This window comes from Otolemur garnettii, unplaced genomic scaffold (assembly GCF_000181295.1).
Source record: "Otolemur garnettii isolate 467f Iridium unplaced genomic scaffold, OtoGar3 scaffold00019, whole genome shotgun sequence".
NCBI classification, from domain to species: Eukaryota; Metazoa; Chordata; class Mammalia; order Primates; family Galagidae; genus Otolemur; species Otolemur garnettii.
This window is the reverse complement of record NW_003852414.1, coordinates 12289422-12312376: the sequence shown is the minus strand read 5'-3', so window position 1 is coordinate 12312376 and position 22955 is coordinate 12289422. Positions and strand designations below refer to the sequence as shown.

The following is a 22955-nucleotide window of genomic DNA, read 5'->3' as shown; positions in this document are numbered from 1 at the left end:
TACCTTTATTTACAAAATATTCATTACAAAATTTTACAAAGAGGTGGCAAACTAGTGAATATTGTGTAAATGTCTTATAAAAGTCTGTAATGAATATTTGGTAAAAAAGGTATGTTTAGTACAGATTTCCATTTTCCTTATGATAGCAATTTTAGGGTGACCTTTGGGACAACTTGTAGAAGCAACTCTCTTAATAAGATTTCTTGAAGAGTTCAAAGCTTGCCTTCATGGACATCAAACACAAGATTGTTTTTACATTTAAAACAATGGCTAAGTTAAAGAATTGAACATTCTTTAAACATTCTAAGAATTTAACCATTATATGCAGTGGTAGCGTACAGGCTCCTGCACCAGAAGCCAGTAAGCAGTGATATATATTTACACTTATTTACTGAACCACTATTACATGTGTTATACTTTGTTAGGATATGTGAGGATTACATGATAAGGTACAATAGTTCCATTTAAAGAATATGTAAAAATAACTATAAATATTAACAAAATGTGGAATAAAGAACATAGATTCTTACAGGGGTGTTCAACCTGCTGCATATGGCCTGCATGCTGCTTTTGTGAGGACTTTTTTTGGCTTATCTATGGTGTCAGATATCATGAAAAGCATTCCTGGATCTTTTTTAAATAATCAGATTTCATTTGTGACAGTGTATTTAATGTGTGGCCCAGTGTGTGGCAGAGAAAAAAAAAAGGGTGGGTGCCCCTGCATAAGAACAGAAATTTTTATCTTTTTTAATAAAATTGATTTACAGGGCCTAGAAGAGTACCTGGCACATACTAAACACTTAATAAATATTTGTTGAAGGAATTACTAGAAGAGAAAGTGCTGTTCACTCAATATTCTATTTTTCCACAGATTGAATCTGTTCTCTGAAGATTAGATGGAGTCATGGGACTAGCTCTGAATGGGCTGTGGATGGAAATATACATCATTTCCAAACCAAAACCAAAAAAGCTTGTGCAATCCTCCAGCTCTCTATTGCCTTAGTGAGTAAGAAGGCCACATCTTCCAGGTAGATATAGTTAAGGCGATGGTAAAGACGTCATTGTGATGGGGCGCTGCCTATGGTTCTATGAGTAGGGCTCTGGCCCCATAGACTGAGGGTGGCAGGTTCGAACCCAGATCCAGGCAAACTGCAACAACATCAACAACAACAAAAAGACATCATTGTTCAGAGTTCTTGAATGGCTACCTAGGGCAGAATGCCTCCCTTCCTATCAACCAGTGATAGACATGTGGCATAAGCTAGAAACAAAGTTTATTTATTTATTATTTTTATTTTTGAGACAGAGTCTCACTTTGCCACCCTTGGTAGAGTGCCATGGCATCATAGCTCAACCTCAAACTCATGGGCTCGAGTGATTCTCTCGTTTCAGCCTCCTGAGTAGCTGGGACTACAGGTGCCCACCACAATGCCCAGCTATTTTTAGAGATGGGGGTCTTGCATTGGCACCAGCTGGTCTTCAACCCATGAGCTCAGGCAATCAACCTGCTTTGGCCTCCCAGAGTTCTAGGATTATAGGCATGAGCCTCCGCCCCTGGCCTTAGAAACAAAGTTTAAACCACTGGAATTTCAGGATGATCTGTACTTTACCATATTCTATCAATTTATTGTGACTAACGCAAATAGTAAGTACTATAAAGTTAGTACAGAGAACACACTATGGTAATTTTTTTTTTTTTTTTTTTTTTTGCAGTTTTTGGCCAGGGCTGGGTTTGAACTCACCACCTCCAGTATATAGGGCTGGCACCCTACTCCTTTGAGCCACAGGCGCCGCCCACCATGGGAATTTTTTAGTTGGCCTAGTGAGAAAGACTTGATAAAGATGATGACAATTTAGCTAAGCCTTGAAGATGTAGTATTTCCAAGGTTAGTAAGCTGTGAGGTGGAGAATATCCATATATAAACCTTTCTTTTAATGTTCCTGACATAGTTCATTTAAATGATGAAACAACATGCTGAACTTGCACGATTTATTATATTTTAGTTTACTTTTACTTGCCCATATAAATTTAAAAATATCATACCATCCAAGGAAATCTCAGGAAAGAAAACCATTGATCTAGAGTGCCATGAGCAGGGAAATAAGGGAATCAGAGAATCGGAATAAGGAATAAGGAAGAGTTCTGAGAAGAGAGAGCTGGAAGAAAGCTGGATGATGCTCCATTTCTTTTTGATTGTTTGACAGCACAAATCTCTTGTGTTTGATGCTTACTCATAATCTTCACTACAGGAAATACCATCATAAATACATTTCTGAAAATCTTCCCACACTCAAATGCTCTATATTAAATTTTGTTCTTCCAATGGCTTAAACTATAATCTTAGAATTACATATAACATGTAATAAAGTTATAATGAAGAATACAGAAAAACTTAAAACTATATACTTTGAACAAGAGTCAAAATTTCTGTGCAGATTACAAGACTGAATTAACAAGAAGTAATAAAATAGAACAGAAAACCAGAAGCTATGTCTGCTTCAGCCTGAGACAGTAGTATTCAAGGAGATACAAAGCATAACAACTACATTTTGCAATTGGCCCAAGAGATTGAATAGAATGCAGCAGCCATCTATTCAGCCCTGATTCAATGTAGGAATCCTTCTACAACTTTATAACATAGATGTCCCCCACACAGGACGGTTCCACCTAATGATTTTTAGACTTAATAATGGTGCAAGAGTGAAATGCATTCAATAGAAACTGTACTTTGAGGACCCATACAGCCATTTTGTTTTTTCCTTCCACTACCATATTCAATAAATTATATGAGATGTTCAGTACTTTATCATAAAACAGGCACTTTGTGTTAGATGGTCTGTTCCGAGCATGTTTAAAGTAGACTAGGCTAAACTAGGATGTTCAGGGGGTTAGGTGTCTTTAATGCATTCTGACTTAAGATGTTTTCAACTTAAAGATGGGCTTATCAGGATGTAACTCCATTGTAAGTCAAGGAAAGTCTGTAATTACAATCAGCCTGAATATTCTGATAGGGAGTTTAGATCATTGTAAAGCTCTAGTTATCCAGCTGTTGAGAAAATGTATTCTTTTCTAGCTTTTGTATTTCTTATACTTTAGTATTTTTTCAACTGCTTTAAGTTTCATTTCTACCATTAACTAGTTGTGTCACTTTGGGGAACCTGCTTCACCAATCTGAGTTTTAAGTATTTTTTCAACTGTAAAATATGGAATCCACGAGACTGTAAGTCCCTAACATCCTATTTAACATTTTGTGGCTTTTATCTTTTCTATATCTAGCAATAACCTACAAAACTCTATTCTGTCTTGGGATCTCTGAGTACTTGTTGATACAAGTACTTTTACAGGGCAGAAGTAAAGAATCTTTATCTTATGTTGTGAGGTCTTTCCAGTTTTCCTATATCCCTTTGTCCTTCTGTAGCAATAGAGTTTCAGCTTCATAAAAATTCAGGTGAACGTCTTCAGCCTTTTCATTTGTTTATGCATTTCCTATGTAAAGTATGCTTCACTGCAAAGTTTTAATAAGAGTTTTTAGAGTACTAAAAGTAAGCTGTTGCCTCATTCCTTGGAAGATCTGTTTAAGTAGAAGAGCCAGCAACTCGGCTAGCTACAAATGCCTCCTAGCCTTTTAGAAGCTTTTTTCCTGCTAATTAGCTGTGAATGTTTTGTTTGTTTGGTTTCTGACAGAGTCCCAGCAAGCAGAAGCAAAGGGGCAAGAAAGGAAGGGCTCTGACTGTAAGGGAGGGTGACCTCCAGGCTTATCCGTGGTTGTAGTCTCCAAGGGAGGGGGAGATGCTTCCATTTATAGATGGTTCTAGTACTCCCTTTACTCTTAGATAACTTTTTTAAAAGGTAAAAGCCAGAGCAATACAGAGAAGATTCCTCCATTTTCTCAGCTACTGCTCCTAGGCAACCTATAAAACCTGACAGGGTGGGGATGGGCAAGTTGGAAACTTCCTACAATAATTTTTATTTTAACTGTGTTCTTGTTAGATCAGCTTGATAGAAAAGACAGGACTGGGGTTCAACAATGTGAAAAATTTATCACCTTAGGCAAGGCACATCTAAGTTTATTACCTCAAATACACACAGAGAGAAACTTGAACGGGAATTCCCACAAAATCAAATACATTGTCAAGCCAATAAATTCTGATACTTACCTGTTTGATCTCAGAAAATGATTTAGATTGACAATCACTCAGAATATTTGGTAATTCCTGATTTTATATGAGAAATTGATGATCTTAATCTAAAGTATTATGGGCCTAATTATATAACGTTCCAACACAGACAGTATAAAAATAAACTAATAAGAGTCAAATTGAAAATATGCATATAGCACTGATTATATTTTAAACTTTATCAACTCTTTGCTACTTTCATGGTTACAGAGCATACAATCAATTAAAAAATATCCAAGAAGAGCATTTTGGAGGTTAGAAAAACTTCCTGGGGTTATTGGCTTAATACAACACAGAGGACTGGTTTAAGTCAGATTCCAAGAGAATGTGTATTCCCTTCAAAACTACCATGAAAACAGAAATAGACTGTGAAAAAATATCACTGGGGCTAAACTATTAATGTTACAATTAAATTCTTACTTCAAAGGATACAAGCCATCTCTTGATCTAGTTTAGCTCCTTGTTACAGCCTAATTCATATTCCACATTTTCTGCTGGCCATTATACTTTCATGGCTCTCTGAAAGCACTTTCTGCGGTGCAGCCAGCTCCCTGCATAGAGGCGTGCATTTCACTTTCCAACGTTCTCCCTCTCTAAGCAATAGTAGCTTTCCAATCACCCATCAATTTACAAACTTTCTTTTTCTTTTTTTTTTTTTTTAGTTTTTCATCTGACTTTTCTAACATAATAGGTATATAAATTATACGGAGCATAATTTTACTAATTTTAACTAAATACAGCCATACCCATGCATCTATCTTTTCCTTGAATACTCATCTATTTGAGAAATGTTTGATATTAATTTAACATTATCACATATTTAACATTCTTTGCCTTTGTTTTTCTATCAATTCTTACAATTCTCCCAATACCTTTTATAGAGCAAAGAAACAAAATCCCGTGCTAGAGGTAAATAAGGACTGTCTCAAAAAGCAAAGAGAATAATTACTTATTCTGACCTCCATACCCTGCCTAATCACAGAACGATGTGAAGTACTTTCTGCCCATTTTATAGCCATTATGTACTTTATTTCTACCACTTCTAATAATGTACACATATGTGTGTGTGATGGAAACAGATGTGTGGGATAGAAATACTTTGTTGTCTTATCAGTTAGCCTTATTCTGCCTAAATGTCCCTTTTAGACTTGACTTATCAGATTTATCTGTTAGACTGTAAATTCCTAAATGAGTATCTTCAGAATCTAGAGACCTAGGATACAGTCTCAGAATAGAGTGATAGGCTGAATGATATTCTCTTTTTAAAAAGAGAAATCTGCTATGTATTTTCCTCAGGCCTCTTCTAACTTTAACACAGTACAACTGCAAGGGAAGTACTCCATGTACAAAATTATCTCTGTATACCACCTAGTACACAAAGTGGGCACTTCACCGTTAAGTGTCTATTTACCATTCAAGCGGCTCCTCTTTTCGGTTTTCTGTATTTCTCCTAAATAAGGACAACCCTACTTCTCTGAACATCTACAGAAGTCACTGTTCATATATGTGAAGCTTATATACTATGTTGCATAACAGTTAATTTAAATTCATGTGTTATAACCACTACCTGACTATGAGGTCCTACAAGGCATATTCATCTCTGCAGCCCCATTAGTGCCTTGTTCTGGTATGTGTTCAATTTATTTTACTGAACTATCTGAATTGTTTTTCTAAGCATATGACCAGGAGTTGTTTTACACATCAGATATGGATGTATTTATTCTCATTTGTAAATTTTTGGGGGGAGAGTGAGGAAAAAGAAAAAAAATTAGCTAAACTAAGCAGGCAATACGAGTTTTCATAGAGAGTTTAGATACTAAGCAATAAAAGTGAACTTGAGAGCATAAGCTGAGCTAGAACTGCCACTTCTCCCAGTCCTACTGGACAACCTCAGATGTGTAAAGCATGGTGAAGGAATAGGTATTTAGAAGATGAAAGAAGTGAGAGGTGAAGAACTGTTGCTATGACAAGATTTGGGTACAGATTCTGTCACTGTAAAGGCCACTTGCTGGAAGCCTCTGCATCTTCCATTTTTAGCTTGGATCTTACTTCCTATCTAATAGGTTTATACCTACATAGAATATTTGCATTTTAGCTTTAATTAACTTTTCATGATATTCAAGGGGTTAACATCAAAAGTACTACTCTCTTAACTGGCATCTGCTTAACTAATTTACTGTATCCTTCTAAGAGGTGGTTGTGTTAACTCTTGAACATTTTTGTGTTAGTTATAATTATTCTCCTTACATGATTCAATTAAATATTATCTAAAAAAGATGACTGTGAGTAGAAAATTAGAGTTGTTTCTATGAAAACCAATTCAAATGCTTTGGAAAGCTCAATAGGAGAATTGTTAAAAATTCTGTTTTCTTGTCCCACCTGGGATTTCAAAAAAAAACCAGTGGCATAAGCCTATAGTCCTAGCTACTCAGGAGGCTGAGGTGGGAAGATTGTTTGAGCCCAGGAGTTCAAGGCCAGCTTGGATTGAACATAGCAAAACCCTGTCTTTTAAAAATAAAACAAAATAAAAATATTGTTAAGTAGGTATGAGGAAGCCAATTATGAAAGACTGGGGGAAAACAGAAAAATCTATATAGATTATACAATTCTATTGATTCACAAGAGTCTAATATGACTCTTCTTTAAAGGAATCAAATCTGAAAATCTGTCTTTAAAGAAATCAGGGTTATAGGTATGGTTTGTCCAAGAAAGAGGACAAGAAACTCCAGTCAGTGGACCCCTATTTAAAAATAAAACAGAAAGCCCTATATCACAAGAACAATGAATAAACATAGAATTCATGTTTAAACAGTTTAAGGTTGCATGTATCATTTTTTATGCTTTGGTCTTTAGCACAGCTCTTTTTTGACCACTGTTACAATTACTAATCCAGGTTGATTCAGTTTAAAAGGGCTTATTCCAAATTCCACAAATGTCTCTTTTAAGAAAATCTGAAATTAATATGGATAAAGGCTAGAGAAGACTAATTTTAAAAAAGCTGACAAAAATCTGATCTTTTAGGAAGCATTGTTTTGCTGATGCCTTTTATAAACTGAATGTTTATCAATCTAAAATACTTTCATTATTGCAATGTGTCAGAAAGAAAAAGACTACATTGCATTATTTGTTAGTGATCACCAGAAAAACTAACTCTATGTTTCTAAGGAAGAACTAAAATACCAAGTATTTGCTTTAAAGAGGGAAAATCATGTTATTTTTCTTGAACTGATTTTATCAGGAAGAAGTAATTAGAAAAAAAATACAAAAGTTCAATTTATAAAGATCTTGAAAGCCTAATGCTTAGTATCTCAAAACTGAAAGGTAACAGGTACCTTCAACTAATTAAAAACTTTAAAATTCAAACTAATCAAACAGTTTAAGAAAGCAGAGTTCCTAAAGTAACTAAAAAGCTTTTGTTAAATTCCTTATTTTTGTATATTTTCTACAAATTTATGATGAGGCAAAACAATCCACTAATTTGTTAGGTCTAGATACCACATGTAGGTAATTTAAAATAATATATTGTGATCTAAGCCTTCATAATATAATGGTTTTAGCAAATCCTAACCAAAGAATTATATTAATTTGACTAAATAAACTTTATTTCAAATTACTCAAGATTAAATTACAAAGAAGTATTTAAGATTAACTTTTTAAGTAATATTCTATATATTCTGTCTCATGACTGTACTTTTTAACTCATCTGGCCCCTGGTTTGTCTATTGTACAGACTCTAAAGCTGACAAAAAAAATCGTCAGACTTAAAAAACATAAGACACTCTACCCTAAAAATATTTTTCTGTCTCATCTTCTCTCTCATTAAGTTTTACAGACAGATACAAACATTGTGGGAGTTTCCCCCCAATTAACAGTATCACATGTTAAACAACTTCAAAACAAAAGCTTTACATTATAAAAATACGTTTTTCTTTTTTTGTTGTTTTTTCTCTATTACCCATAAACAAATGTAAGAATTTGTAAGCAGTAACTTTCAAAATGAACTATTTGGTGGAAGAACTTATAATTTCTCAAAGGACAGACAAAGACACACTAATAGTTTTTAGTTCATTTCCTCTCCATATATAAAATTTTCATTATGAGAAGAAAAAGGAAAATAAAATGCAGAAGTTAGAGTGATTAGCTTTTCCTTAAACAATCAGGAAAAGTAGCTCTGACATAACATACGACTACAAAGTAGGTAGAACTAGGTAGAAATTATCTAGCTTTCTATCTTATTAACACTATTTTTTAAAATAACCCATTTCCCTTCAAAAATTACAAACTCAAAGAACCTCAAAATTTGTATGCCAAAGAGTATTATATTTACTTTCAAATATTTACATGCTGAAAATTTCCTAACTAGATGCAGTAATTAAAATTAGCAAAATGAGAATTTAATAAAATATCTTTGATATACTAAATGTAGGGAAAAAACCCTGTCATATAAATATGACATATATCCACATTTTATTGTCTAAATAAGACTAAGAAGAAACAAAAACAAACCAAATAAAATATCCTCACTCCTCTTATTGCAAATAAAATGGGAAACAATCTTTTTTTTGTATAATTACACAGATGCTCATGTAAAAGTTTTCTTTCACACTAAGTATTTAAATAGCATTAAAATAAGGGATGACAATCCATTTGAAGTTTCGTTCCTTTTTACTAGTTATGCCTTTTATGATAACAGAGGATTAAATTTTTATTGCTTTTATGTCTACCCTAAAGATAGTATTTTGTTTTCCTTTTTCCAGTGTCTTGGAATTCTAAGGTGATCTAAAAACAATTAAGATATAACAATAGGAATAGATACCTAAATAATCTTAGAACTATTCAAATTAAGTTTAACACTAAAAAGACTATTCAGTCAACACTACGAAACACCCACTGTATTCAGATAGCGGACATGAGCATAAATTATTTCATGAATAATTAAAAGAGAAAGCATCTAATATTATATAAAAGAGGTACATTTTACCTGGATTAGATGAGGCAATGCTTTTAGCTTAAGGCAAAACCAAATTCCGAGTTTGCATGGAAGCAAATCATGCCACTGTGGCTTCATCAGCAATCTAAAAGGGGAGGGAAAAACAAATCAGCAATATAGAGAAAGCTGGGAGACAAAATATTTTTATCAACAGCATGAACTTTCTGAGTGGCTATTTCAACAACAAAAAAGTAGATGTCTTCAGTGAAATATTTATCACAGTCATCTCTTAACCTGACTTATTCTAACATGAAATACAGTAGTTATAACGAATGCAATATATATATAACAAGTAAGAGAATTAGGCTAAGATTTGGGGGAAGGAGGTTCTTAAAGTTACAAACATAAAGAAACAAAAGCAGCTCTCTAACCTGAACTTTTCATCACTTTTGCAAAATGAAATCTTAAACCTTCTGATTACTTCAGCTATAAAAAATAAACCATCATCAGTATGTTCCCAAGTGCTGACAACCAGATATGAAGACAGCAGCATAAACAAACGAATACATAAAAATTAATGTCATTTGCAGTTCACTGAAGCATTACTCACTGATGTCATCAGAACAGAAGACAGGCAGAATAGTCTCTGATCTCCATCCCACATTGATCCCAGTTCATGCCCTGCTGTGTGAACTATTTAAACCCTTTATTCCTTTCTATGAATCAATAGAAGAAATAGTGGTATCTTTTTGAGTGTACTGCATATCACTGCCTGTAATATGGTCACCCCTCAGCTAAGTGACAGATTTTCCTAATAATACTTTTGTTTCTAAGGTTCGGCATAAAAATTTCAAACTACAAGAAATTGAGGGTTTATATTCTGTAAATATTTATTAACACTTTGTGAAGAAAAAAATCTATAAAAGTTTTGCTTAACATTAGAATTTTTCTAATAAATCATGACAATTAGTTTTTTATAAACTACTACAGATGTAAATGAGAGCACATCTAAATGGATATACACATGAAGTTGAATCATATTAAAGACATTTTTAAAGGTTTCAAATAATAAAATGTTTTTATATGCTCCTTACCTTTCATTTTTTTCTGAAGCACCAAGTTTTGATACATCCACACTCTTGCCACTTGTTTTTTTTTTCTTTTCTCTCTTTTTTCTACTAAGCAGTTCATCCTTAATGTGGAAAGAATTACGGTTACAGGTTATCATTAACATGTATTCTTCAAATGTTATCAAGACTCTTCTGTGAAGGGTAAACATTATAGAGGAACATTTATGCAAATATATGTAGGGTCCAACATGATTAAGTAAAATCATCAATCTTTCACAATAACTGTTGCCATGGCATCCAGGCCTTAAACACACATGAAGTTCAGCACTGTCAGTCATGTGCATCTCCATAGCAATCAAAGTTTTCTAAGCAGAGAAAGCATTCAACTCACTTTTTCTCATTCATCCCACTTTAATAATGTCGCTTCAAAAGGAATGAGTAAACAGATGCTAATTCATGAATACTGATAAATACGTTTAATTATCTTTAACATATACATAAAATTCATAGCAGAATAAACTATATAATAGCATATTAGACCAAGAAAAGTGCAAGATTTTTTTAACCAACTGATCTCTTAAGTTATAAAACTATATTAATTTCAAATCTCATTTAGTTAAGACATTTTAAAAGTAGATATTCATTATAAAATGGCTCATGACACAAAAAATTCCTAAAATCAGTCTTATATAAAAAATATTTCTATCTGGAAGGTGATAATTAAGAAAACATGGCTTGACTTTCTAATTTTCAGCTAGATATTTGGGTATTCATGAAGTTTTATAACATCCTTAAGTGCCTCATTTTTAAAAAGAAGAATATTTTCTTTTTATTTCATGCATTCTTCTTGACTCAGAAAATGTCAATCATTACATATTGAGCACAAAACTGCTAGAATGAGAGTACATACAGAAAAACTAAAATTTGTATCAATTGAAAAATAAATCTCTGACATTCCATATAACATTAGGGAGGCTAGATCATTGATTACTAATACTTACCAGTTGTTTTTCCAGGTAGATGGACCAAACCACAGCATAATGACCCACTGTGAGAATAATGAACAAGAGCAATGCCAGCTCAGCATTGCTCATTTTTCTCACTCGCCTGTAGTAGAATACAGGCTGTCGCCAATCTGGAAGTCCATTGACCAGAATATCATCATACCTACAGTAGCAAATAAAACAGTTTTTCATGGGAGTTTAAAATAAAAACAAAAAACTTTATTTGTATCTATACAAAGAGAGGCAAGAAAATAATTTCTCTAAAATAGATAATGTCGATTAGCAGTATTTCCACGTCTAGTAAATTCAAAACACTGTCCATAGCTTTAGTAGCTGACAATCTGCAAGAAGGGGCACAGTGATACACTATGGATACAAGATCTAGTGTTTTTATGGCACCCACAGATGTGACTCCTAGAATGACAGCTCAACTAAAGGAGTTACATACAGTCTACCTTCAAGTACAGTCCATTGTGACCAACACACCCATGAAGTCAGGAACAAAAGGAAGAATCTCAAGGAGAAAAATCAAGATAAGAGCTATTTGTTATTATGAATTACATATTACTTGAATCAAATTCAGACTAAATTTTCTATCAGTGTTTCCTTTCTACCCCTAAACTATGGTAATTCAAAGTTGAAATATTTATAGACATTATTTTATCAAAGCTTTTTAACAAGGTAAAAAAGCCTATAAATTGAGCACCTTTTAATTTAGTATTGCCACATTCCTTTAAGAAAGTAAAAAACTCAAATTAGAAAGATGTGGAAACAAGCCCTGTTTATGTCAGATTTCTCAATAAAACTATTTGTAAACATTTGTGGCAATATCCTTATTTTTTGGCTTTTGCTGGAAGAGAAGAGCATTAACAAGTAAAATCTTTCCAAGGCATGCATTTTAAATCAGCTTTCTTGGTACTATCAGGCTAAAAAATTTACTTTAAAATAAAATTTCAACTGAATTTAAACTCAGATAATTATTGAGCAAATATTTTTAAGGTTAAAAATAAGGAGTAACATTTATGATTGTAAAACTCAAAATGGTCACACAAACACTGTATGTTCAAACACACACAACCTGTTAATCTTAATTGAACATAACTCATTAAATATTCTAATCACACTATTTCCAGAATTAAAGCTTCACTGAAAGGCCTAATTTGGTGCAACACATTGACCAAAATATTTTAATTAAAAATATTCTGAGTTAGTCGCAGGCCTAATTACAGGAATAGAAATAGGGCCTATATTGTCAGGCAGGTCAGTGGAACTCAGTAGTAGGTTTTTCTCAAGTAAATTGACCGATCTAGGAATAATAGCGCAGCTGCTAAACTGCCAGTCTTGACATGTAAATCAATTTAAATGCAACAACTGCAGTAGCTACTTTTGATAGTTATTAAATTGATACCTTGGAGATATGCTAAAAAAAAATATAGCAGAGAATTTATTGCAGCCAACTTCTTTTTTGAGTAGAAAAACATTAGCTATAAATGTAAAATATATTTTACTAGCAAATTGGGGAAAACTGACTTTTAGATCAACTTTGGTTATTAATAACACTATCAGATCAGAATAACCAATGTTGAAAGGAAAGAACATTAATTAGTACTAAAATCTTATAAAGCAAACTGTGTAACATACAAGAGTCTGCAAATTAAAATATGGTTGTAAGGTAGCTGGACCAGACAAAATTTAGTCTTAAATATGCTTTTTCAGTATTTACACACTGAACATCAAGATATACTATGAATTCATATTATCATTCCTGTTCTCAAAAATTTATATTTAAATCTATCTTGCAAAACCTGCCTTATTTTAAATTAGAAATGGATAGATAGGGGCATGACACAAGACTACAACATTCAAACCACATCCAATGAATGGTTAGTTCTGCATTTATTCTAAATTCATATTCTACTTCATATTTGTTAAAAGAATAAAAGGTGAATATAAAAAATCATTTTCAGTAAATTGAAATAGCTTCATGTTAAAAGTATGGTTATTGATAATTAACATCTAAGAAAGCAGAGGCAATTCCCTAATAGCATTCCTAAGGGTTGAATTTGTTTTAGATCTGTATTTAAACCATAGTGAAAGAAAATACAGTTGAACTCATAGCTAAGAATCTCATATCAACTATTTTGTGACCATCATAGCTGAAAATGCTATGTATCTGTCAATAGCTACTATTTTCTAACCCACATATAAACTGCATTTGGTGCACAACCAAATTCAAGATAACAAAATCTCACGTACTGAACAAGTTAAACACAACCAGACATTTACCAGGCTATGTCTGCCACTCTAAACAACAGTCTCCAAGGATTAAGCTTAGAATCAATGCTCTATTGATTTTACTATCAATAAATGTTATAGCTCACACGACTGGCCATTTTAAGGAAAGATAGCTTCTATTATAGTTCAGTTTTTAGAATATATGCTGTTAAAAGATAAATTACTGCTTTCTTGATGAAGCAACAAGATGAAAAAACAAATACATTTCTTAAAAGTATACCCAGACAATATTTTCTTAAGTTAGGAAAAAATATTATGCTGAAAACACATAAAATTTAAAACATCACTTTACTGTGCTTTTTCTATATTTAAACATATTTATCACTGTTAAAATGCTCCATAATTGAGACTCATACAAACCGTTAACTATTTGTTAGAGCCAGATTTATAAGATATACAGAAGATCTCTATGATAAAAATATCACCAAAACAAAACATCATATGGAATTATAAAAGTACTTTCTTGGATATCAAAACATTAATTGATCAATTCCACACATCCAACATTTGGCCTCATGTGTGTATATTTCATTCAATTTTCATTACGTATGATAAATATAAATAGTGGTTAAATAATCATTATTGAGTTCCACACTATAATCTGCAATTTATCAAATATATTTAACCTAATATAAATAAGGAAAACAAATAGATTTTAAAATTATTTAATTACCAGAAGAAAAAAATCATGAGAATTTAAAATTTTAGCATGTTTTGAAACATAAAATAGTAATTATGTAACTAAAACGAAAATTCATGCATTATGAAATGAATCTTTAATAATTCTAGCATTTGCCTAAATTGTGAATTTTCTATATTATAAATCTTAAATTGTTAGTTTAATAAAATAACAATAATTTAGCTGGGTGCAGTGGCTTATGCCTATAATCCTAGCACAATGGGAGGCCAAGGCAGTGGTTTGTCTGAGCTCAGGAGTTCGAGACCAGCCTGACCAAGAGTGAGACCCCATCTCTAAAAATAGCCGAGCACTGCAGTGAGCGTCTGTAGTCCCAGCTACTAGGGAGGCTAAGACAAGAGAATTGCTTGAGCCCAAGAGTTTGAGGTTGCTGTGAGCTGTGATGCCACTGCACTCTACCAAGGGCAACAGAGTGAGACTCTATCTCAAAAAACAAAACAAAACAAAATAAAAAATCCCTATAATTTCCATTTAGGTTACATTCTGAAACTTTGTGTAAAAATTAATGGTATAAAGATCATGGCTCCGCGCCTATAGCTCAACCGGCTAAGGCGCCAGCCACGTACACCTAAGGTGGCGGGTTCGAATCCCCAGCCCAGACCCGCCAAGCAACAATGACGGCTGCAACCAAAAAATAGCCGGGCGTTGTGGCGGGCGCCTTTGGTCCCAGCTACTTGGGAGGCGGAGGCAGGAGACTCGCTTGAGCCCTGGAATTGGAGGTTGCTGTGAGCTGTAATGCCATGGCACTCTGCCCAGGGGGACAGCTTGAGGCTCTGTCTCAAAAAAAAAAAAAAAAAAGATCATAAACAGGAAGCCAGTCTAAATTAATCAATTTTATTCTTCTTTAAAAAATGCCAAAATTATGGCATACAGAACTTTATACATGGTATATAATAAGTGTCTTATATTTCTTAATTAGGGAAGGTTCTAAAATAGATTTCTTACTCTTACATTAATTTTTTTTAATTTTTTTATTTTTATTTATTTATTTATTTATTTATTTATTTTGAGACAGAGCCTCAAGCTATTCCCCTGGGTAGAGTGCTGTAGCATCATAGCTCACAGCAACCTCCAACTCCTGGGCTTAAGCGAGTCTCCTGCCTCTGTCTCCCAAGTAGCGGGGACCACAGGCACCCGCCACAATGTCTGGCTATTTTTCGGTTGCAGCCATCATTGTCATTTGGCGGCCCGGCATGGATTTGAACCCGCCACCTTAGGTGTATGTGGCTGGTGCCTTAGCCACCTGAGACACAGGTGCTGAGCCCATTAATGTTTATTTTGATTTGAACACATCTGTAATAAAATTTACAGTAACTAGACAATGAATTTATAAAAGTTTAATAGATTAAAGCTGAGATAATTATACTTTTAACTGCATTTATAAGAAAAACATGATTTTATTTAACTAAAAAATTACATTCAACTTTTATAAAACATAAAACAGAAAATTTAAAGTTGCACAACTAGGTTAGCAAAAGAAGACTGGTTAAACAAAAGTAAAGACTATAAACAAAAGTAAATACAGGGTGTCTCTAAAGTTTGCATCCAATTTAAAATAGTGTGAAATTTAAAACAGCACATGAACTTCAAGGACACCTTATATGTTACTTTACTAAGCATAATCTAGTGTACATATGTAATGATTGGTACTCAGTACTTCAGCTCAACTAACAGTCAGGGCACTCATATAAAAATGTGTTGAAACATTGCTAGGCTACTATTCCCCAAAATAAACAAATTAGCTAAAGAGTTTATTTGTGGGTTTTTTTTTTTGGCCGGGGCTGGGCTTGAACCCACCAACTCTGGCATATGGAGCCAACACCCTACTCCTTTGAGCTACAGGCACCACCCAAGCTAAAGAATTTAGAAAAGGCTGCTATGCTAGTTTTCTTTACACTAACCAGGAAAGCCTGTTACAGTCATGTGTTGCTTAACGATGAGGATGTGTTCTGAGAAATCTGTTTTAGGCAATTTTGTCACTGTGTGAACATCATAGAATGTATTTACACAAACCTACCATACCCATATACTGCACTGAACACTGTAGGCAAGTAACACAACAGTAAATATTTGTGAATCTAAACACAATTAAACATAGAAAAGGTACAGTAAAAACAGTATCATAATCTTATGGGACCAGTGTCATATACTGAATATGGTCTCTCCTTGACTGATATGTCATTATAAGGGATATGACTATATCTTCATGCTATATAGTCTATGCCTTTGGGGAAAAAAAGCCTTAAAATTTTATTCACAATCACACTCCTAGAAATATATCTAAGAAAAAGGAAAACATATGTGTCTACAAGAAGACATAAGTGAATCTTTTTAGCAGCACTGCTCATCATAGGCCAAAGTGGAAACAACTCACATGACCATTAATGGGTGAAGGGATAAGTAAAAATAGTATCTTCATATAGTGGAGTATTATTTAACAATAGAAAAAAAATGAACTACTGATATTTTTTTATAGTATGGATGAATCTCAAAAACATGTTCATAGAAGGAAACCAGATGCCAAAGACAACATATTGCATGATTCTATTTATGTGCAATGTCCAGAAATACAGATTTATAGACACATAAAGTAGATCCCTGATTGCCTGGGACTGGGGATTACTGTGGGGATGACCTGCAAATGGGGTAATATTATGTTCTGAAATTGGATTATGGTGATGGTTTGGAAAACTCTGTAAATTTACTAAAAATCATTGAATTGTATGCTTAAAACAGGTGACTTTTTATGCTATGCAATATTACCTAAATAAGACTGTTAAAAAATAAAACTTGCCTTCTCTTTTTTATTTTTAAAAAAAGGTCATCCAGTTTGTTAACTTATCTATTTCATTTCTATTCCCTTTTCCACCAAAATTCAAAGAATGCAATTGATTTCAGTAAAAAACATAATTATACATAAGAGAAATAAATAGGAAATATGTCTAGGACAATTTTCCAAACTACAAATTCCTGGAAGGTTATGCATTTAAAAGCACCTATTCAATCAATATATAATAAATAACTGTGATACCAAAAAGGATTTTTTAATGCCAATATGAGACAATCTTCTTTTAGAAGATAAAGCTGACTGTGCCTTTTTTTTTTCCTAAACGAATTATAAACATTAGGTAATTGTCTGTGGAGAGCCTTTCTCCTGTATGTTTAAATACTCGCAGGTCACCTGGCCTCAGGTGCAAGCTTTGGAGAAGTGATTCTTAGCTTGATTACTTAAGACTTTTGCCTCAAGGAAAATCAGTTACCAAAGAGTTACTTGTGCCTCAAGGGGTATAAATACTACAGCTGTTTGTGTGACTGTCAAATTCATTTTTTCTATCAACACTCCAACATAAATGCGGAGGGAACTAATCCTAAAGAGATAATAGTAGATGATTCCATGTTAATGAAGAAATAATTTATACAAAAATATGATTTGTTTTGAAAAGATAGAAATAATTTCAGTAACTGAAAGAAACTGTTACAAAGTTTACTGACTTTAAGATAACAAACAAAAAGGCAAAAATCCAAAGCCAAGGATAACAGAAGACTAAATAAAGATATCTTTACAGACATATTCTTCATGTGTGAAACAAAACCAGGGGCTCACTCAGAGAAACCAACTAGAAAATATGTGTAGAATGACCAACAATTCTTTCAACACACTTCTAGGACTCTTTCAACACTATGGATTATCTCAAACCAGAGGAATGTCTGCTATGGTATCTGGACCAATGCCAGCCCTTGTTACAAAGCAAACACTTTAAGAGAATATATTGAATCCTTACTTTGCAATCTGGCAAACTGAGGTATTCAAGTTAAAGAGTTAAGATGAGAACCAAGATTGGTTGCTAACATTTTAGGATATAGAATAATTCCAGATAATACAGTTGAAGAAAGATTCAGAATGTTACATAGTATATGGGGGGGGTTATCTTTAAGATGTATTAGCCCCCATAGAGAGACAGACACTTAGGTTAGCTTTAGCTTAAATCTCAATCTCAAATACCTAGGTATGTTTTGTTTGGGTCTTTTTTAAGGCACTATTACTATAGAGGAACATTTTCAAATTCTGGAATGTTGCTCACTAGTGTCTCACAAAATTAACTCAGAAAACCACAATTAGCATTGTTTAAAAATAAAGACTAGTTTAAACTAGGCTAAAATAGAAAACAGTATGTTTCACATGCAATAAGAAGCTTTGTGAAACTTGTTTCAGTTGTGTGTGTGTCCTGAGGTATGATGCAAAATGTATTTCTCACTGAGGTCGGACTTAAAAGTTTTGGAAGCCCATGCAATCATGTCTACATTCCATACATTCTGTAGCAGCAGAGGAAACAGGCCCCTCTGCAATCTCCTCTTAAGTCACTGGCACTATAAGCCACTATATAAATATATTACCATTTTTCTAAAAGGGGCACAGAAAAGTCTTAGAGTTGGGGAGCTGCCTCCACTTTGAAAGTAACCATAAATACAGAATCACTGGAGCAGAGGGGTGGCAGCAAAAGAAATAGGATAAAGAGGTAAATATTTTTCTCCCATCCTATCTTCTACAAGCTTATATAATTGTATCTATTATTTTGAAACCGAGGAAACATCAAAAAAAGGGTATTAACTTGACTATCACTAACAGTTAAATCTCAAACCTTTAGGGAATAGTGGGGGGGGGAGGGCCACCAAACACAGACAGGAACATTACTTATATATTGAAAAGAATGGACATTTGTTCGAAGTCAAGTGGTATTTTTATTTCCCAGGGCATAAACAGCCATATTAAAATCTTATCTAATGAAGCCAGGACTTGCTAACATTATGACTTATGATCGTGAGCTTGTAAAGATTGAAATAAACCTTATAAATATTTTCAATAGAAATTAACTCTACTTCAAACATACATTTTAAAAACATTGCATTAAAAAAACTGCATTTCTTGGAAGGAATAAACAAAATACTAATTTATAATAAACAAAATGTTTATGAAGACTTAATTATTTCCTTTATAAACTGTGGCATGACACTATAAGATCTTAATTCAAAAGCAGAAATGAACACTCACCTCTGCCTTCGTTCATCATCCTTTAAAACTTCATAAATGGCCACCAACTAAAATAGAAGCATTACTTTAAAATAAAAATACACTCAACTATAAGAAATTACGCAGGAAGGTGAAAGCACTGTAATGCACATGCAGAAATCTCTGTGCCCATACATATGATGAACAGAGAAAATCTCAAATATCAGTAACATTTTATGTTTTTAGTAGCACCTTAAGAGGTTAAAAAATGCTTGATACCAAAATGAATCTTTGTGAAAGATGTAAAAGTAATAGTTACTTTACAACAGGAATTATAAAAGCAAAAGTTGTAATTTAGATAAGAAAATTATAACAATTATGACCCTCCAAGTATTTAGATGGTAATAATACAAAATGGCAAAAATTTATATTATAAAAGAATTAAATAAAATATTATATTTTTAAACGACTACATCATTTTCAAATGGAAACATTCTATATATAATTTAATATTTCTACCATAAACATAGTTATTAACACGTTTGTCATAAAATATACACTACAGCATATTTCACTTACTTGTCTAAACTGAGTTTCTGCATTTTCATCTTTATTCTTGTCTGGATGTAAAGTTAGCGAAAGCTTACGATATGCTTTTCTGATGTCTGCAGATGAAGCATCCTGGAGGTGGTAGGGGGAGGGGGAAAATACAAAGCAAACTTTGTCAGAAAAAAGAAATTCCCAGAACCTTGTTAAGATCTGAGAAGACAGCCAACCAAGTGCAGGACCCCAGGCAATGTAATTTGAGCAATCAGTCTAACAACCAGGCTATGCAACTACCCTGACCCACATGACTGAACAATTATTCAATCTAATTTGGCTCTCCTCTTAACTTTTCATTACCATACAGTCATTTAAAGAAGACAGTATTTGGCAAAACTTTTCAAACACTTGCTTTCCTAAAATTAACCAATAAATCTTTTCCAGTAATTAAGAGATCAAAAAGAAACAAATTAAAAATTAATACATCTGTGTGCCTTCAAAGAAGGTCTTTATTTATTTGAGAATCTTAAAGCCAATTTCTGAATCCCAGGCTAACCATATGTGGTTTCTTTATTGTTATTTATATTGAATTTACCATCTAGCAACAACCTATAGAAACTCAGTTTCACATGCTAAAAAGTATGCCTATTTGAAGGCAGTTAAATTAGTATTTATCCAAAATAATTACAATCAGAAATAGTTATGTATATTGTACTTAACATTTATTTAGTATTTAAAGTGTTTTCAATGTTGTCCAGTTTCGTCAGGCTAGTATGTAGAAATAAATTTACCCAATATTTATGTATTACTAATATAGTTTAAAAGACCATTATTGTTCAGTTCTTCAGATTAAGTAGATATCCTGTGTGCACATGTAAAAATCAGAGACCACCATTCCCCAAGGCTACTATAAAAAGCATGACAATAACAAAGAACACACTGTCACGTTGGGGTTTAAAACTTCATCTCCACAGAGTTTGCAAGATATTCCTATAACATACTCATGTTGGGGAAAATTACAGTAAAGTTGCTACATACTATTAAATGTTCTCTCCTGTTTGATAGCTATCTGTCCAATTAATTTCTAAAACTACTTTACTAAAAAGTGCAAATAACTAAAAAACCAAATCAACACAGATCTCTATACTTGGGACTAAATAGTTGTTAAAGAAATAGTGCTAGAGAGAGACAAAGTAAGATTATAGTTAATTAATCTGTCAAGTTTTTCTTCATAAACCATTATTTTCATTACCAGTTTTCTGGGGCATGTTGCTCCAGGCTAGAATGCTACCCCAGGGGTGAATATTTTTTAATTCATAGATGGCTGAGGAGCTATAAAATTGGCAAAGTAAATATTACAAGTAATATGGTTGCAATTTTCATTCTAATTTACTTAATGAAATTGACATGTTCCCTATATTAGATGAAAGGTGATATTGCAGAAAAGGATGATTATTTAATGAAAATCTGTGATGAATCTTTTGTTGAGCAAAGAGGTCAAGTGTCAAATGAATGACTATTTTCTAATTGGGATTTTAATTTTAGATTTTATTAAATTGGGGCTACATTATAAAGAAAATTATTTCAAAAGTAGATTTCTTAGAAATAAAAGTGTATGTGGCTTAGTGCTTGTAGCTCAGTAGCTAGGGTGCATACACATACACTGGAGCTGGTGGGTTCGAATCCAGCCCGGGCCTGTCAAACAACAATGACAACTACAACCAAAAAATAGCCAGGTGTTGTGGCAGGCACCTGTAGTCCCAGCTACTTAAGAGAATCACTTAAACCCAAGAGTTGGAGGTTGCTGTGAGCTGTGACACCACAGCTCTCTACCCAGGGTGACACAGTGAGACTCTGTCTCAAAAAAAAAAAAAAAGAAAGAAAGAAAGAAAGAAAAATGTATGTATTTTCTTCCATTACAAAATTAATACATGCTCATTATGGAACACCTATGACTTAAAAACAAAAATAACTAATAGTCACCTAATTCTTCCTTTCTTGCATTCCGGCACCAATCCTGGTTTTGTTGCTGTAATACATACCCCAAAGGCACATGTGGCCAGATGGCTCTCCTATTTCAAACCCTTTTGCAGCTCCCAAGTGCCTTGCGTTTTCCAATCTTTTTAGCCTTATCTCCCCTTATTTTGGCTCATCCTCCTGGTCCCCCTGGATCATTCTCCTGCATCCTCAACCGTAGGGTGGACCTCACTAGTCTCATGTGGTTTTTCACCCAGCTATAGATACAGACAGCACTTTTCTGACCGAGGAACAAGTCTCTCAGGTTACAAATAGTGCCTGACTATTTTCCTCTTGAATCTACCCAGTAGAGTTATTTCACCAATAAGTTCAACCCTAAGTGGATACAAATGAAAAACAAAACCATTTTCCTGTCTACAAAGACATGTTCTAGACAAGTTGTACCTCAAATGTATTTTCATTTTAGTTACTCAATAAATCTAACTTATTTTACCCTCTTAACAAGCCTATGATGTTTGTATGGTTGTTATATGGCCCATTTTACTGGAGAGGTAAATCAGGCAGAAAAAGGTTAAGTAAGTTTGAGTTCGTACTGCTGGAATACAGATGAAAATAGAATTCAAACCCAGAAAACACTGCTTCATAATCAGAGCTCTTTATGTTGACTGTTCAGATTTAGGCTCAGTAACTTTACAAGGGGATACAGCTTTGGAAAGGCAGTCAGAACAGCTGTGACATTCCTATTGATCTGATAAACTATATGGAACATGTCCACAGGACTACAATGTGAGTACGTTCTGTAGGAGTTCTAAAGGTAAAGACTTTGATGTGTTGGCTTCTCTAACACATTTTATACCACATTTCTCTTAAAGGCCTGAATGTTAGAACATTAATCTCCCATACTCAGCAGATTACACTTTTCTCTCTCTTGCTTACAGAGAAAAAACTTTCATAGCACTATGAGTAAACTGGCTATCTTTAACACTTTTGATACAAGATCTATTGGATTCATTTGTCAGATTAGACTTATCTCTCTTGCTTACAGAGAAAAGACTTTGATCGCACTATGGGTAAACTGGCTATCTTTAACAGTTCTGATACAAGATCTACTGATCTACTGGATCTACTGATACAAGAATCATTTGCCATGATTCTTTTCCTTCTAAATGGGGTATAGTTCTTTGGCAAGTTAAACATAAATTATCTTAGCCCTAGGATGACCTCTATAAAGAGTAATCTCTTTTTTTTTTTT

General features: G+C 33.4%; 1 protein-coding gene across 1 annotated transcript in view; it reads right to left on the bottom strand.

Moving 5' to 3' along the window:
* The window catches only part of DNAJC1 (DnaJ heat shock protein family (Hsp40) member C1), a 177113-nt gene that overhangs the window by 91322 nt on the left and 62836 nt on the right, over window positions 1-22955 (bottom strand). Inside the window, exons 2-6 of the mRNA XM_003786763.2 lie at window positions 19763-19864; window positions 19226-19272; window positions 11181-11346; window positions 10204-10301; window positions 9161-9254 (exon numbers count right to left, since the gene is read on the bottom strand). Coding sequence (XP_003786811.1) covers window positions 9161-9254; window positions 10204-10301; window positions 11181-11346; window positions 19226-19272; window positions 19763-19864 — 507 coding nt within the window. The remainder of the gene's footprint in view (window positions 1-9160; window positions 9255-10203; window positions 10302-11180; window positions 11347-19225; window positions 19273-19762; window positions 19865-22955) is intronic.